Genomic DNA, 16,232 nt, shown 5'->3' on the forward strand with positions numbered 1-16,232 from the left:
TATTCCAAATAAGAGTTACGTTTAAATCAGTATCACACCCATTTTTAAGAAAACATTTCTTTCCAAAGTTTAAGTTTGTCATTTTCTTGTTTACTTGCATACACAAAAAAGAGAAAAAACAACAACAAAGTGCTATAATTTAGGAAAATAAAAATATTTATTTACTCGATTAACACAATTTTGTGTTAACTAATAAAGTGCATTCCTTCAAAAAAGTAGCCAGAAACAGGAGATAAAACTGAACATTTGTGAAAGCACAAAGACAAAAATGAAAAACAAATAATATAAACTTTAAGCTTTTTAGGTGAACACACTAAAGCCTGACCAACAGTGAATTCTTTAGAGAAATAATAATATTAGAGAGTTAAAAAAACAACTAAAAATCCCCAAAATATATACATGTTTTTACATAAAGGCACATTTTTGAATAGGATCCCTTTAGATTCATTCTCAAAGAATTATGATCAAGATATTTGGCATTTCTGTACTGCAAGTTTTTGTTTCAACACTGATACAATATATGACTGGTGTGCTAATGTAAGCTAATATCTTAAAACAATTCTTACTTTCTTACTCAAAAAACATCTAATTTCACAGTCAATTTTTCACTTAACTACTTACTGATGTAATGAAAATTAAGTTACACAATCTGAGCAGCCTGTGTGTCTTTTACCTCTTCAGCTGGACCCAGTGTAGTCTGCTGGTTGCTGGTTTCGTCACTCAGTGGTCTGGATAGTGGGCTCTGCATCAGTTTTATTTCTTGTCTATAGAGAGAGACACCACTGTGCATTGTTCCTCAGCACTGACCTTGCTGTGAGCTGTGCAGGTAGAGGTACAGGTGTGTACTCTGAGTCTTTTTTAGTTGTCAGTGGTCAGATAGTCTGCAGCTGGTACAGTTTTGCTCCTCTCTTTAGCAGGAAACCCTGCTCATTCAGGGAACTCACCAGACCTTGAAAGTCCACCACCTGGAGGGAATACATCAATGACTAAATAAATGATCACACACACATATGACGATAGTGTTCAGGATTTAGTGCATTAATAAGAGACCTGAATTATTAAGCAGCTTTGTGGTTGGAAGAGACACTGTGACCTGGACTCTACAGACAAGAGGTGAACATTTGTGGGGAAGCTACTCCACATTACTTAAAAGGCTTCTTGTAAACAATGAAAGTGTGGCAGCAAATAAGAACAAACACGCTTACCATCTGTGGTGAGACAGCTGAGACAATTGCACTATTTTCAGGAGACATTTAGAGCTGTAAATGGATTGTTGTTGCAACATTTCAGCCTGAATGTTCACTTTAATAGTTTCTCTTGTCTGCTGCACTGGTTTGTAAATATACTATATGTTTAAACTTAACATTTTTTATGAGATTCCATCGCTATGTCATTTCCTGATCATTTCCTGCCATTTGATTTACCGTAGTTTAGTTTATTTGGATCCCCATTAGCTGTTACCCAGGCAACAGTTACTCTTCCTGGGGTCCATGTTAAAATAAATACAACCAATTACAATTACAATATAACATAAATGCGTAAATAGAGTCTATTTATTTTGTTTATTAGTAGTAGAGGCCCAAATGTTTTTTTCTCAGGTGACCTTCTACCATGTATAATGTGGAGACTCTATGTATTATACTCTATGTGTATATACTCTATACTCCATCTTTTGTCAATCCTGCTGCTCAAGTGTGGTTCTTCATTTTAAAGTCAACTCTTGCATAAGTAGCTGCTGTGTTAGTGAAGCTGATTTTACTCTCACACAGACTTTAAGTGCAAATTACATGGATATGTTTGTGCTGTATATGTAAATCTGAGCTCTTTCACCTTTATGTTCACTTTGTCGGCCAGTGCCCGAATCGTCTGCAGGTCAAACTCTCTCTGATTGGTCCTGTTGGCGTGCATGTGCAGAGCGTTGACCAGTCGTTTGGCAGCGCCGCGTTGGCTCATGCCTGATCCATGCTGAGAGCGCTCAAAGTCCAGATTGCCTAGACCATCTGAATATGTATCAGCCAGACTGCAAAACACAACAACACACAGAGGGAGAGAGGGAGATTTTGTTACTAATATGTGAACAGTTATAAATTCTATCAAAGCTATGCATACTCTTACAAACCTTTTTAGAAAGTATTATTACATGGGTGCTATGTTTTTATTAAAGATTTTAAGATTATGCAACAAAGAAATATCAGGACATTATGTAGTTATATGACAAACAAGGAGGAGACAGGCTGAGAAAAAAAAATACATTTTCATATGCATGTGTATCAGATAAGAGACTCTGGAACACAGACTAATTAGTCTCACAACCGACGTGGGATATTGAGAGGGACAGTGGGATTTTTGCTGAGGTTTTCTTTATCTTTAATGCAGACATTCTGATGTAATGTAAAGTTGATATACTACTCTGTGCTGTCTGCAAAAACTGAATTAAAAAATCTTGAGGGGGAAAAAAAAGTCACACATACACTCAATTAATCCTGTAGTGTTACCTGTGTTTCATGATCTCTACCACATCCTCAGCATCACTCTTTGTAGCCGTTTCTCTGAGATCCAACCTTGCTCTTGCCTGCATAAAAAAACACAATATAGCATGTAGGTAAGCGTGAAATTGGTTTCTTTAGTTAGATACTCATCAAAAGTTTTGTTAAAGAGTAGAGTTACTATCCAGTGTCACGTGTGAATACACTGAAACGTACCTCAGTTAGTCTGATTAAAGACTCCAGTTGTCGAGTGGTGATGGGTGTAGCGTCAGCAGAATGCGCCTGAGATCTCAGCGACAGGTAGAAGTCCTGGAGGATTTGTGCCGCTTCGGGAGAGAGCGTCGGGTGAACGTACTGACGAGCGTAGCTGATGTACTTCCTTAACAAGCAAGCTGGAATGGGGTCAGCAATTTCACCTGCAGGGATCTTGAAACAGACACACATAATACAACCATACAAGTTATTTTTTTTTAAATATAACATTTATACTAAATTTGTTGCACATGTTTGCATTTTCCTTTTTTACCTGCAAACGTTCAGACAGCGGCATATCCGAGTGCTCTAATAGGATGGACGTCTCCAGTTCACTGTTGATTCTGGTTACTACGGCGCTGCTGGCCCTGCCTCTGCCTCTTCCTGCCCTGTTTGCCATGACGTGCTCCGACAGGCGGCGGTCATGTGACTCGTCTGGGATGTCCAGCAGGAGGAAGACGACATCGAAGCGAGAGAGCAAAGCTGAGCCCATTCTAAATACAAGAACGCACAACTGTGAAACACATATTTTCACAGATATTTGCAGATAAACTAACAGAGTGTATCTGTCCAACAAATCTGACTAACAAATTAAACAATCTGGGACATTTTATGACTTTTAAATGAGTGATAAACTGACTGATGCAGTAACTACACTGACTTTAAATCTGCCTACCTACCATCTGCCTGTGGGATCAGCTGAATGACTGATGACTTAACTTACTTCAGATTTTCAGAGACAGTCTTGCCTCTGTTGTAATGTCCTCCGACGGGGTTTGCGGCAGCTAAGACTGAAGTTCTGGCAGGAAGTGAGGAAACTATTCCAGCTTTGGCCAGACTCACAGACTGTTGCTCCATGGCTTCTAACAGAGCCTGCTGCTGGTTGCCCAACTTATCAAATTCATCAATGCAGCACAGACCTAAAAAGAAGAGACAGAGGAAGAGAATGAAAAGAGAAAAAAACATGAGAAAGGAGAGAAAGAGGAAGTGAGAGTACTCACAGTCCGGACAGGCACTGCCTGCTAATACTGTGTGGAAAACATGAATCTCCAATTCTGTTGATTTCTCAGGTTTCAGATCGAGATCGAGTCTTTTTCATTCCTCTGTGAGTTGAGATGTTTTTCTGACACATTTGGACCTTTTGAAAACCTGAGACATGAAGAGGCTGTGCTGCACTGAGTGAAAGTAATGAAAGACTTTTTTTTTGTTGTTTTTTAGGAGAGGCACATTAACTTTGAAACTAAAAAGTAAAAAGTAGCTCAACACAAAATCTGTAAAAAAAAACTCCAATTCAATTGATACCAAAGCAGGCATTATTTAATGGGTTGTTGGAACTATATTTTAATGTTTTTTGGGCCAAGATTAACATAAATTACCTCTCCAATAAATTAATACACATTGTATATATTCATACACAAGAGAGGCTAAAATTCACTTTCTTACCTTGGTCAGCCAGCACCAAGGCTCCAGCCTCCAGAGCATAATCCCCTGTTCCTGAATCTCTGGATAAACTCACGGTTAATCCTGAAGAAATAAACATTAAATATTAATTTCCTCATTTCAATATGCTTCTACAGATCTGCACATACTCAAATATAATATATGAGAGAGTAGCACTGTGAGATCATTTACCCGTGGTGCTTGTACTGTTGCCACATACGTAGATTCCTCTGGGAGCCAAATTGCACACTGCCTACACACAGAAAAACACAAACACAGAGCACACACACATACATACGTACATAATATACGTGTTAAAATGAAAGTAGTAATGCAAGTCCAAGAATAACATCTCACAGCTTCAAAACATGTAAATGAATTAGCAACACTGTTGAATGTGATAATCTCTGCCTGCTCTATGTTAAGTGTTCATTGAGTGTTACCTGTAACATTTGACTCTTTCCCATGCCAGGGTCTCCCACCATCAGGATGTGAGGGTCTCCTCTGACTGGCACGCTGTTCTTGTCTATGTGTTTCTGTCTGCCTCCAAACAATATCAAAGCCAGAGCAGCTTTCACCACCTGGGAGGACACACAAGAGCACAAGATGTAAAACTTAACCTAGACATTAACGCTACTAATTAAACTTCATTTGTTGTGTGTCGCCAAACTCACCAGATGGCCGTAGATGGCAGGACACATAGAGCTGAAAGATGCAAGCAGAGTGAAGGTGTTACTAACATTGTTATGTGTTAGCAGGACTGTGTTTGAATGAAACAATGTCTTATGATTTGCTGATTTCATCTTCAGAGTATATTTGTATTTAATAACTTTCTTACTGCACTATAAGTCTCAGCAGGTCAGGCTGTGACTGGATCTCCTGGATGGCGTAAAGCTCTTTCAGACTGAACTCTTCCCCTCCAGAACGATCTCCAGGTGACCCTCTCGACCCCGGACCTCCTGACTTCGACTTCTGACCTAAAAATTCATTCAATCATTCAGGAAATTACACCTTACTGACTTGTTACATTTAAGTAATTGAAACCCAACTTGATGAAATAAAAAGACAATAAAAACCTTTAGTATTGCTGACTGAAGTGGCGTCAATGTAGAGGAGGAACATGCACTGATCCTTATTCCCCCTGTAAGTGCCTGCACACAAAACACACATTTAAAGAGTGGGATTAGTGTATTTTTGTGTAAAGTTATTTGTAACTAGTGGTAACAGAGAGGGAAAAAAGAGGGCAGTCTGATTTTTTCCGGTTATATTTCACATCTGTCACAATCTGACTCCCCTCTTATATTAAAAATGCAAGATGTAACACCAACCATTTTCACTCTGCTGGCATACTTTGACCTCAGCTACGACTTAGTGAGAATATAGTTTATATATTTTTATATTTCACTTACTACCAGGGAAGAGACATTTACTTTGTTTGGTTTAATTTCCTACCCTGGTTAGAATATGTTTAAATACATACCATCACTGGTAACTCGGACTATCCCCGTCACAGTAACAGTGTCACCAGGGACGCAGCTGTCGCAGAGGTCAGAGGTCAGGTGACACTCCACGGTGCGAGGGATTCTTCCAGCCTCCCTCTGCTCTCCGCCCATCAACTCCTGCACCCTGAAAGGACACAAAAATTAGATTTCAAGTGCGTTGTGAATAATTCATTTTCATACAGTGTAATTCAACATGTCTGAAACCAACCAGTGCTTAATTAAAACCGTTAGCTGAGCACGGTTTACTTCAGTTCAGTTACTTCTAGCTGTAAAACCAGTAAAACCTGTTACTCATACATAGGACTGGCAGTTTAAACTGAATATTAAAAATTAATCCTCTGTTTTCATAGTAACATCAACACATCTCTCTCAAATTCTCTGACACAGAAACTAAAGGATTGTGGGTAACAGTACACAAATACACTCAACTCATTTGTATGTATGTGTGTGCATTTACTTGATTATCTGCCAGTCCACGGTCTGTGTTAGGGGAGAACTCCGTGAGGCAGCGAATGAACGACTGCGACACTCCAGCTGGGGACACTATGAGAAAAAACACATTAGATTCAACACAGTTTATATACAGGTCAATGACAGTTTCTAGTGTCCATGTGGTTTAGTCAAATTTAAAAAGGGGTAAAAATCTGAAAATAAATGTTTGAATAATTTGCACACAGCATAACATTTCTGCTTTTAATCCATTATGAGAGAATATATTAGAGTATTATGGAAAAAAATGTCTAAGTGGTGTAACCATAAAAACTTTGTACCAAATAATTAAACTGGCTTAAAAATGTGAAATTCTCAAAAAAAAAAAAAACACCATATCAACTAGTTTGGCATGATCTTACATTATAACTTTTATATTAAATAAAGCTAATGGAAAACAATTGTTCTAAATATTACATTTAATCTGGGTAACCATGGAGATCAGGAACCATTTAGTCATTATTTGTATAAGTCCACATAAATACACTGTAGGTGGATAAAATATTTAATATTTATCATTCTTTTGTGGTAACACTTACTTTTGGTTTAAAAACATGATGCAAATGTCATTTCAAATGACATAAAACCAACAAAACTACTAAATGTACATTTTAACAAACCTGAACAAACCATTTTTAAAGATATTCTTGAATTGCTCATCTTGCCAACCCTTATTTGTCACTGACCCATATGTGATAATGTAAAAGACATCAGTACAGTCTGCATACAAAGGTGGACAAAAACTGAGTTGGTGGTATCTGTCTATTTGCATGCATACCTTGGTGGGTGTAGCATATTTCCCATGCTGCAGAGGCAGAGACATTGTGTGTGAGCAGGACAGACACTTGAAGGCCAGCCGGGTACACTGAGGTCTAATGTTGCTCACTCTGACCACCGTTCCCCTCACACACACCAGCCGTCCGTACACACTGGCACGCAACATCCTCAGTGGAGTCTGCGGTTCATAGTTATACAGCCTGTGGAGGAGTTACACAGATAAAGTCATCTTCATTCACAGTCAGCAGTTGTACAGGTGCCGAGAAAATAACTGGATTCTCTTCGCTGTGTGCTTTACCTCGCACTAATGTGAGGGATGTTGATGATTGGTGTGGCTACAGGAAGCTCTTCCCCTTGCAGCTCAGCAGCTTGTTTCTCCAAATCTACAGTCAACACCTGAAAACACAAATTATCACTCTGGTAATGTATGTAATTTTTCAGTGGAGCAGTCTCTTACTTTGTGTCATCACAGATTAACATTTCAGTTCTCTTTGATTTGTGACTCATGATTTATTCTTAGGGAGTCATCATGTGCATTTTTATAAACCCTCCACACACACACACACATAATTACTACTCTGACAGCTAAACGTCTGTGTACCTGGTGAATGGCCACTCCCAAACAGTTGAGGATCAGCTCTGGTTGCTCATTCAGCTCTGTGGTTAGTTCAGGAAGCCGTTTACAAACCGTGTTATCTCGAGTTAAGTCTGCATAATCCACCAGCACACTTCCCTGACGCTCAATCTCATCCTGTATACAGACAAACACAGAAATATGTCTTTTTACTTACATAAATCAGTCAGAAAACAGTTTAAATCAGTACAACAATACAAGGTGGGAATTACCCCCCCCCCCCTCCCCTGTGTACAGAATGATTATACAGCATTTACTGGCATTGTTACCTGCTCCACCTCTATGAAGCCCTTGAATATGTACAAACAGACAGATTGTCTTTTTGTCAAAAAGTATAAAAGTATGATGACATGATGGACACTATAGATAAACTTTAACTTTATTGATTAGTTGATTGGTTGGTTGTGTAAAATAATCAGAAAATGACAATAATGATACAAACAAATAGAATTACGCTCATTCACTCTGTCTGAGCTCAAATCAAATTCAATGCCTTAATTCCTACTATTTCAGACATTTTAAGACATTTTTAGACTTTTTAAGAATCCGTGGGACCCTGGGTTAAAGTATTTTGAACACAGTACCATAATGAAAGATGTTAATACCAACATTAAACAAGCAAGCAGACTGACCTTATCATAAAGGTGAATCTTGGAGGTGAAATATTTCTCAAACACTTTGATCTTCTCCAGACAGGGCGAGCTCTCTATAAAGCCTGCACATAAGAAGACATGAAACATCACATAACCATGGTCCCTACATGTAAATCATGTCAACATTATGCATTATCATGTGAAACAGATTTATAAAGACATTAATACCTTCAGTAAAGTAGAGCATCCATCCTTTGTAGGGACATAATATATCCAGAGTGGCCTGACAAAGGACTGAAGAGGAAGAGAGGGAGTTAGGGTTGTGAATTGTGACACATATTGTTGCAGACATTCATGTATTTCACTGTGATTAATTGAAGAACATTAGATTCTAATATTTAAAATGTTAAAAGGTTATCTTCTCACTCTTTTTTTCCATTGAAACAGAGGATAAAAAAAATGTTGTGCATGTTGAACTAACCTCTCTGAGTGCTGGGGGTTTGGCTTACAAATCCTCCCCCACCTCTCCCTCCTCCTCCACCTGCTGATCCTCCTCTCCATGGTCTCCTCCACCCTCCTCCTCCCCCTCTCCATCCTCCTCCCCCTCCTCCTCCTCCACCACCACCACCTCCTCCTCCTCCTCTCCATCCTCCTCCACCACCACCACCACCACCACCTCCTCCTCTCCATCCACCACCCCTTCCTCTCCATCCACCACCTCCTCCTCCTCCTCCTCCTCTCCATCCTCCATTGCCTCCTCTTGATCCACCACCACTGCCTCCTCTCCATCCACCACTACCACCACCTCCTCCTCCTCCCCCTCCTCCTCCTCTTCCTCCTCTTCCTCCACCCCTCCATGAGCCTCTACTGGATTCCCCTCCACTCATTCCTTTCCTAAAACAGAGCAAAGACAAGGGATAGAGCAAGGATGGGTAAGAGAAGGAGCATATACAAAAAGAGAGCATGTACAAATTTGGTCGTAATTTCTCTTTAGTTAAAATTTTTTATTTTACCAGTCAGAGATCAGTGTTGGGGAGTAACTAGTTACATGTAACAACATTACGTAATTTAATTAGAACATTTGTACTGAACAAGACCATAACACGAACCAAATATTAAACATATCAGCACAGAAACCTTTCACTAAGAAGGACTACATTTAGACAAAATTAAACATTTAGCTGACAAACTGTTAACGTTAGTTTTGTAATATTAAAGTTATCATCACAGACTTGGCAGAAAACAAGTTGGTGCTTAATAGGTACACTTACTCTAACAGCTGAAAACATTTGTTAGAAAGTTAGAAAAGTAATCAAAAAATAAGAGGTTACATTACTTTGATTAAGTAATTAAAATAGTTACAATACGTATTACATTTTAGATAGGGTAACTAGTAATCTGTAACCTATTGCATTTCCAAAATAACCTTCCCAACCCTGTATCCATGGATACGGTATCCTTAGATACAAGACTTCTTTCTCATCCAGGTACTTTATACAGTCAATGCCAGGTACCAAAGCAGAGAGACACTTCAACATTAACCTACTTACTCTTCTCCAGTATTTATGTAAAAGTTACTAACTCCATGTAAAAGAGGGAGGAATTTAATGTCACTATTAATTTTAATACTGACTGGATTAAAGCCTTTAAACAAGAGCCTAAACATGTTGTCATAGAAACCTTTACCATAGAAACCTTTCACTAATATTTAGCTGTCAGACTGCTAATGTTAGTTTTACAATGTTAAAGTACGTTTTTACTAAATTAAACCACATTAAAGTAACGTTAGTGTCATACAAACCTTTCGTGTTGACTCAGCGTTGAGAGAAATGGTCTGACGATGATTTAAAGTGGAAAACTAACACAAAACTTTAATGAACTGAGAGATGTTTTTATTTTGCAGCGTATCAAAGTTCCCTCCACTGATGTCAAAGCTTCTTCTTCTTCTGTTATATGAGGAGGCGGATCAGGTTCTCAAGAGTGTCACCGCCTCCCAGAGGACATCCGACGTTACTGCAGGTAAAAATAGCACATAACCCTGAAACCTCTAAATAAATAAATAAATACAAAAAACAAACTATATAATATAAAAATATGGTTAACCTTGCTGGTTGCTGCTTTTATGCTCTTATTTTTATGATGTTTGTGTGTGCCTAATTTATTATACATTGTAAAGAAACCACTCTAGAAAGTCATTTGACTCATCAGGTAATGCAGCAGACTATTAATCTGTCAGGAAGAAGAAACTTTGAGGAAGAGGATGTGAGTCTTTGCAGGTTTGAATGACAGATACCACCTTAAATGAAAGAACATCTTTAAATATTTGCTATTATTTTGCTTTTTTCTCTACATAATGACAAGAACCTTCACAGAAAAAGACACATTTATACTCTGCTGCCGTCTTCTGGACATTTTATGTCATTACATGTTTTAATCTTAAATATCTTCACAGGCTAACACAGATGCTCTGCTTTTGGTTTCAAAACCCTAACCCTTTTTCTTTACCTGCATCCTCACTTTCTCTCTCTCACTTTTTAAAGCTTCCTTTCTTTCTTTTAACACACCACAAACCTCCAATGGTTCAACTTGCAACTCTTATGCCATATCAACCTGTCATAAATCTGAAACTGACTGCATATACACACAGACATAAGCACTTAATATAAAAACTGACAGTAAAGAACAGGCTCTTCTTTTCCACTTAAACAGGATAAACTGCTGACAGACAGCACACACTGTCATTCATTATATTTCTTATTTATCTCCCTTCATCACTTCATCAAATGTTATTAACTGTCCGCTTACACTTAAACCACACTTAAATGTGACTTTTTGTGTGTTAAATATAATCCAATATATTATGATTGAGCATCTAAAACATGAAAGTGCAAACGCTCTGAAACTGAAACAAAGATAGATGTACGAGAGCACACACTCATACACTCTCTCAGGGGAGTGGTTTGGAGGGGACAGGAAAGACAGAGCGAACAAGGAGGGAAAATCAATACCTGAACTACTGTGGCCTGGAGTAGTTAGTGGTAATAGCAAAGGGCCGAGAGGGATGGACACACACACACATGCACACACACAGGAAAAGGGAGACAGATAGTCAAACGGGTTGTTGGTAAGGTCAAAAACATCCCCTGTGAGAGAAGCAGACAAAGAAATAAAGACAGAGTGAGAGACAGAGATATGTCCCCTAATTCTGCCCTATTATTATCTTCATAACACTGGGAATTGAAACAATGCTTCTTCCTCTCATCCTACCTCTTCACACACTTACTGATTTGATCTTTGTGATGACCAACCGGTGCTTCGTGGAGAGAGATGTAGAAAACAAAAGGCCCTAGAGGGGAGCTGGCAATCACCACAGAGAGATGGGGCGCACAGATGATGAGAAGTGGTGCCATTCAGAGAGGCATTTAATCTCCACTTGATCAGTCAACAGCAATCTTCTCCCAAAAATCGATGCGAATTCAAAGCGATTTAGAGATCATTTTTCAACACTTTTTTTTTTGTTTTTATCAGCTGGCATTCGGGACCCCAAGCAGATGGTGAGTCACTGCTGCTGGGTTGTGACACAACAGGAGTATCGACATGTTTTGAATTAGTCTGGGTGTCGGGGTGAGAGACTTCATTTCTTATGTGTGTGCAGAGGAGGGGACAAGTTGGCGTATAAGGTCAAACTGAATTATTTTCACAGCAGTGATTCCTATGTTTTGGAAGTTCTGCTTCTTTCCCGAGCTGTTTGGAGACGTGACCACTCGACTATTCAATCTCATTCTCACCTCGAGTTTAAGATTTTCATAGTGCTAACCGGCTGAGTGACTATATATCTTTTTCTTGACTTAAGTTTCAAGTTTAAAGTGTTAGTGGCCACAGCACTAAAACAGCAGAAAAACAAAGACGAAAGGACGAAAAAATGGCAAAAAAGGAAATTTATTCATTATCATCTTTTGACTTTATATCCGTTATGTAATTAAAGACATTTCTGGAGTCTACATGTCCACAATATACTAAAATAATCATGTTTTAAGATGATTAACTTCCAGTTTTTGTTGGAATTTTCTGTAACTAACAATCTGTTGTTTGTTTGTTTGTGCTAATTCATCACCCACTGGGCTTTATAGTTGAATAAAACTCCTGAATGCAATAAGATGTGGAGTGCAATATCCTATAGCAATGGGTACAAGATGACTCCCCACAAGTATTGCAATGCACAGCAATCAATTATGGCTCCAGGAGACCAGCACAGGTCGATAGGTGCAGGCAGGCAGCTGTCACCTGTTTGCTGCAAAGAGAAATTAAGCTGCCAAACCTTTTTCTTTTTCATTGTTTTTTACGCTGTGGCAAACCGTGTGTGGAAACATACTGGAAGGACGTGTTGGGATTGTACGGAAAATACAGTCAAACATGATTAAACTACCAGAACAAAGTCTGATAATAGAAGTGTAGGAACAGGTGTGAGCTGGGTGGTCTGATGAAGAAAAGATGTGATGCCTGGAGGGAGAAAGTCCGTCAGTCAGTGTTGCTTCTGCAGTATTCCTTGATCAATATTAGTATCGCTAGCTATATTATCCAACACATTCAAGTGATGACAGAGCAGTTATGACAGCGGCCAAACCTGGCATCTTCTTTATGAGGCATGGTGATAATAACAGCTCCAATAAAGCTACATTAATCAGAATTTTTATATTAACAATGGATTAAATGACTGTATGTAATGTGAAAGTAGCTGCTTGCAGTGATGAACTCAGACAGAATTATCGCCAGACTTTACAGTTCCCCCTCAGCTCTTATGGTGCATTATAGTGTCTCTTAGTCGCTCATATTTTTGGCTCATATTACAGTTTTATGGCACGGAGAGCAAACGAGAGCTAAAAGTTGAATGGATATTGGAATTGCTTTAATCAGGTGACTGAAAATATGACTTTAAATGAATGATAATGTAGCTCCAAGTCTGCTGGATGTGTGAATAAGCAACTATTTCCATCAGTGTTGTGTTTACAGCATGTTTTCGCCATTCTCAAATAACTAAAAATGAGTTGAAGCCAATATGTGGAGCATCTCTCATATATCATTCTTGTAGTACAAACGTCTCCAAGCAGAAACATGAGTCAATCACAGTAAAAATTGGTAAAATGAGTGAGACTATTTGTCTGACTACCACTGGGAGGCGCCAAAGTCAAACATATTTAAATCTTACACAGTAACTTTAACTTTTCCACAATGTTTCATCTACACTTTACTTCTATATACGGTGAAAAAACAAGACACCACATGTAAATAAAACAGCTTGATAGGTGTTTAGCAGAGTGAGGCTAGAGGTTTCTTTTTCTGGCACTACACCACATATAAGACATTTAGACGTTTAAAACATTTAAAACAAAGGTATTCCCCAAAATAGTCAACCCAAAAATCCCAATGCAAGAATGCAAGAAAACAAGTGTGTTGCCATTTAGACAGCTGTCTTCAATTGAGAGCCCACTCCACACTTGTACCTTACACAGCACACACACACAAACACACACACCACCAAATAAACATGAAAACACCCTCCACAAATGTAAGAATCCTGACTCAACCAACACACAATCTGGAAGAAACTACTCTGGCAATTTTCCATCGTGCCCTGCTGACATTTCTGTCTTCTGCAGGCCACCAGACTACAATTACAGATGGAGCTATTATCTGAGAGTTACAGTACACAGGTATGCATGGAGACACCGGCAGTAACACTGAAACCTGCCCCCCTGTGGTCTTCTGTGAGCTGCAGCTCTCTGACGGGACTGTCCAACCCCAGTCTCACATCACAATGTGTAATAACTACGTTGGTCCACAACACAAAAAAACATATTAGGTTCACAAGATGATGTCAAGGATCGCACAAACTAGTTTTTTTTTCATTTCCCTCCAGCCCTCTGCAATTTGAACACGGAATTACACTGATGACACTTCTTTGCTCTTTACTTTCCTCTTGATGCCTGTGTTTAAAAAAAGTGACGCATAATCATCTTGTCTGTTTTTTACTCAGAGGGAAAAAGAGCAATTAACAAATGTTATGGCCTCTGTCCTCTCCTCACCTCCTGTGTCTCTTTCTGTCTCTCAGCGATGTGAAAGGCCAGATGAATCTGTTACAGTTGATTTTTCTTTCTTATTTTGCATTTTTCTATTACCGCCCTTTATTCCTCGTCTTACACACAGATAGACACACAAATGTAAACTGTGCATACTGATACCGTCGCACATGCAGGAAATACCCTGTGACCCCCCCTCCCCGACCCCCCCACACACACACATATTAACACACACAGAGCTGTTTTTAAAAGAAAATTGAATGTTTAACAAGTCTGTGCAAAGACTTAGTTACATTTCAGTTAAACATCTTTATTGACACACTTTCTGAGATTGCGTGTGTGTGTGTGTGTGTGTGTGTGTGTGTGTGTGTGTGTGTGTGGGTGTGTGTGTATGTGTGTTTTATGAGTGCATACTAGCTCTGAACCCCAGCGGGTCTGTTTCTTCATCTCAACTAATTTGTGTTTTTACTGCACTCTAATGGCCTAATATGAAAGACAGGCAGAAATAAAGTTGTTCTAGTTGTATTGTGTGTGTGTGTGTGTGTGTGTGTGTGTGTGTGAATGTGCGTGTGGCAACTTAGCAAAAGAGCTTCTTTCAAATCATCAGTTTCATGCAGTGAGGATAGATTGGTTTTAACTGAATATGTGAAATGAGCCCCCGCTAAACTCATTCAATTAGATTTTTACATTTCCCAAAAGGCAACAATTAGTTCACTCCAATTGCCACTTTACAGGATCCAGATTACAACTGCAGAACTAAAATGAAATGTTTAATTAGCTGTTGTATAGATTTGGGGTGGGAAATGTAAACATGTTACTCAACATAATTGTAATGAGATTGATATTCTTTGCAGACGTTGAATTAAATGCTTTGTCTGGAAAAAAAACATCTTTACTAGACAAGAAAATATGTGCTGGAGGACTTTTATGCTTCACAAAAATGAACTTAAGATTGAATAAGTCTGAGAGAATTTGTCATTTAGAGTTGATTTTCTAGTTTAGGACGAAGCTGTATGTGATCATTTAAGTTTAATGGTGAATCAAAGCCTCTTTTATCATAGACAGACATCGTTCTTCTGAGTTGGAGTACCTTGCAGTGATAAAAAGGCCTGTTTATCTTCCATGTTGGCTTACTGTTGTTAAAATCACAGATGTTTCAAATCCCAAATGCTAAAGCTAGTATAACTTTAGGCTATCTGCGTATAGTGCTATCAATTCACAACAGAGCACCTATCCTGAAGCAGCCCATATAAATTTAAAGGCAGTTCTCCTAAAATTTGAATGGTATGCCAAATGTGCTATACTCTAAACAAGGGAAAATACACTAGAAAGGATTTATTCAAACATTAAGAACAGTTTAAGGTCAACAACACAACACACAGGCCAGTCCGATCACCTACATATACTCTTAAACCCAGCATGCACACCCACAACAACGACTGCTCCAGGCTAAGGGGTTCAATCTTTGCAAAGTATGAAAATTGCAGAATACTAAGTCCAATTTTCCAATAAGACACACACCACTTTTCTAGCTTATTTTTGGTCACCATTCACAGTCAAGTCTTCTGATCTTCCTGTGGACGTCAAACTTGAGGTAATTGACTGGATTCAGATTTGAAGGACACATTTTATAAGTATCTCTTACTAGGGTAACCCCAAACTGACAGCTCTGTCTGCAGCAATGTTGTATGTTTGGCACGATTTATCTAAGTCTTTTTATTTAAGCTATTATAATAAAGTCATAGTATATATTATAAACATCATGTGTTATTTATAGGGCATTATGCAATGGGTTTTAATGGTCCGGTCCACATGAGATCAAATATGACTATATGTGGCCCATGAACTAAAATTAGTTTGACACCCCTGCTCTAAGCTCTAAACCCTCTACACTCATGACTATGCCCCCACTTATTTCACCAACAGCATCATCAGGTTTATAGATAATATAACTGTAGTTAGACTTATCTCAGGAGAGAACA

The 16,232-nt window shown here is 38.7% G+C and overlaps 1 protein-coding gene across 1 annotated transcript; it reads right to left on the bottom strand.

Annotated features, from left to right (window-relative positions):
• Positions 1–566: 566 nt before the first annotated feature.
• mcm8 (minichromosome maintenance 8 homologous recombination repair factor) lies at positions 567–15,374 on the bottom strand. The gene is made up of 21 exons (XM_053333602.1): positions 15,341–15,374; positions 8,655–8,930; positions 8,402–8,467; positions 8,213–8,295; positions 7,548–7,697; positions 7,245–7,342; positions 6,948–7,146; positions 6,138–6,223; positions 5,659–5,804; positions 5,255–5,329; positions 5,017–5,155; positions 4,853–4,883; positions 4,622–4,759; positions 4,371–4,431; positions 4,182–4,262; positions 3,463–3,658; positions 3,013–3,232; positions 2,703–2,912; positions 2,496–2,572; positions 1,831–2,020; positions 567–965 (listed from the first exon to the last, which is right to left on the bottom strand). Exons 1-21 carry the CDS (start codon positions 15,372–15,374, stop codon positions 873–875), a joined length of 2,649 nt encoding a protein of 882 aa, XP_053189577.1. The 3' UTR covers positions 567–872.
• Between the last annotated feature and the right edge of the window lie 858 nt (positions 15,375–16,232).

Source organism: Scomber japonicus, chromosome 14 (assembly GCF_027409825.1).
Source record: "Scomber japonicus isolate fScoJap1 chromosome 14, fScoJap1.pri, whole genome shotgun sequence".
NCBI classification, from domain to species: Eukaryota; Metazoa; Chordata; class Actinopteri; order Scombriformes; family Scombridae; genus Scomber; species Scomber japonicus.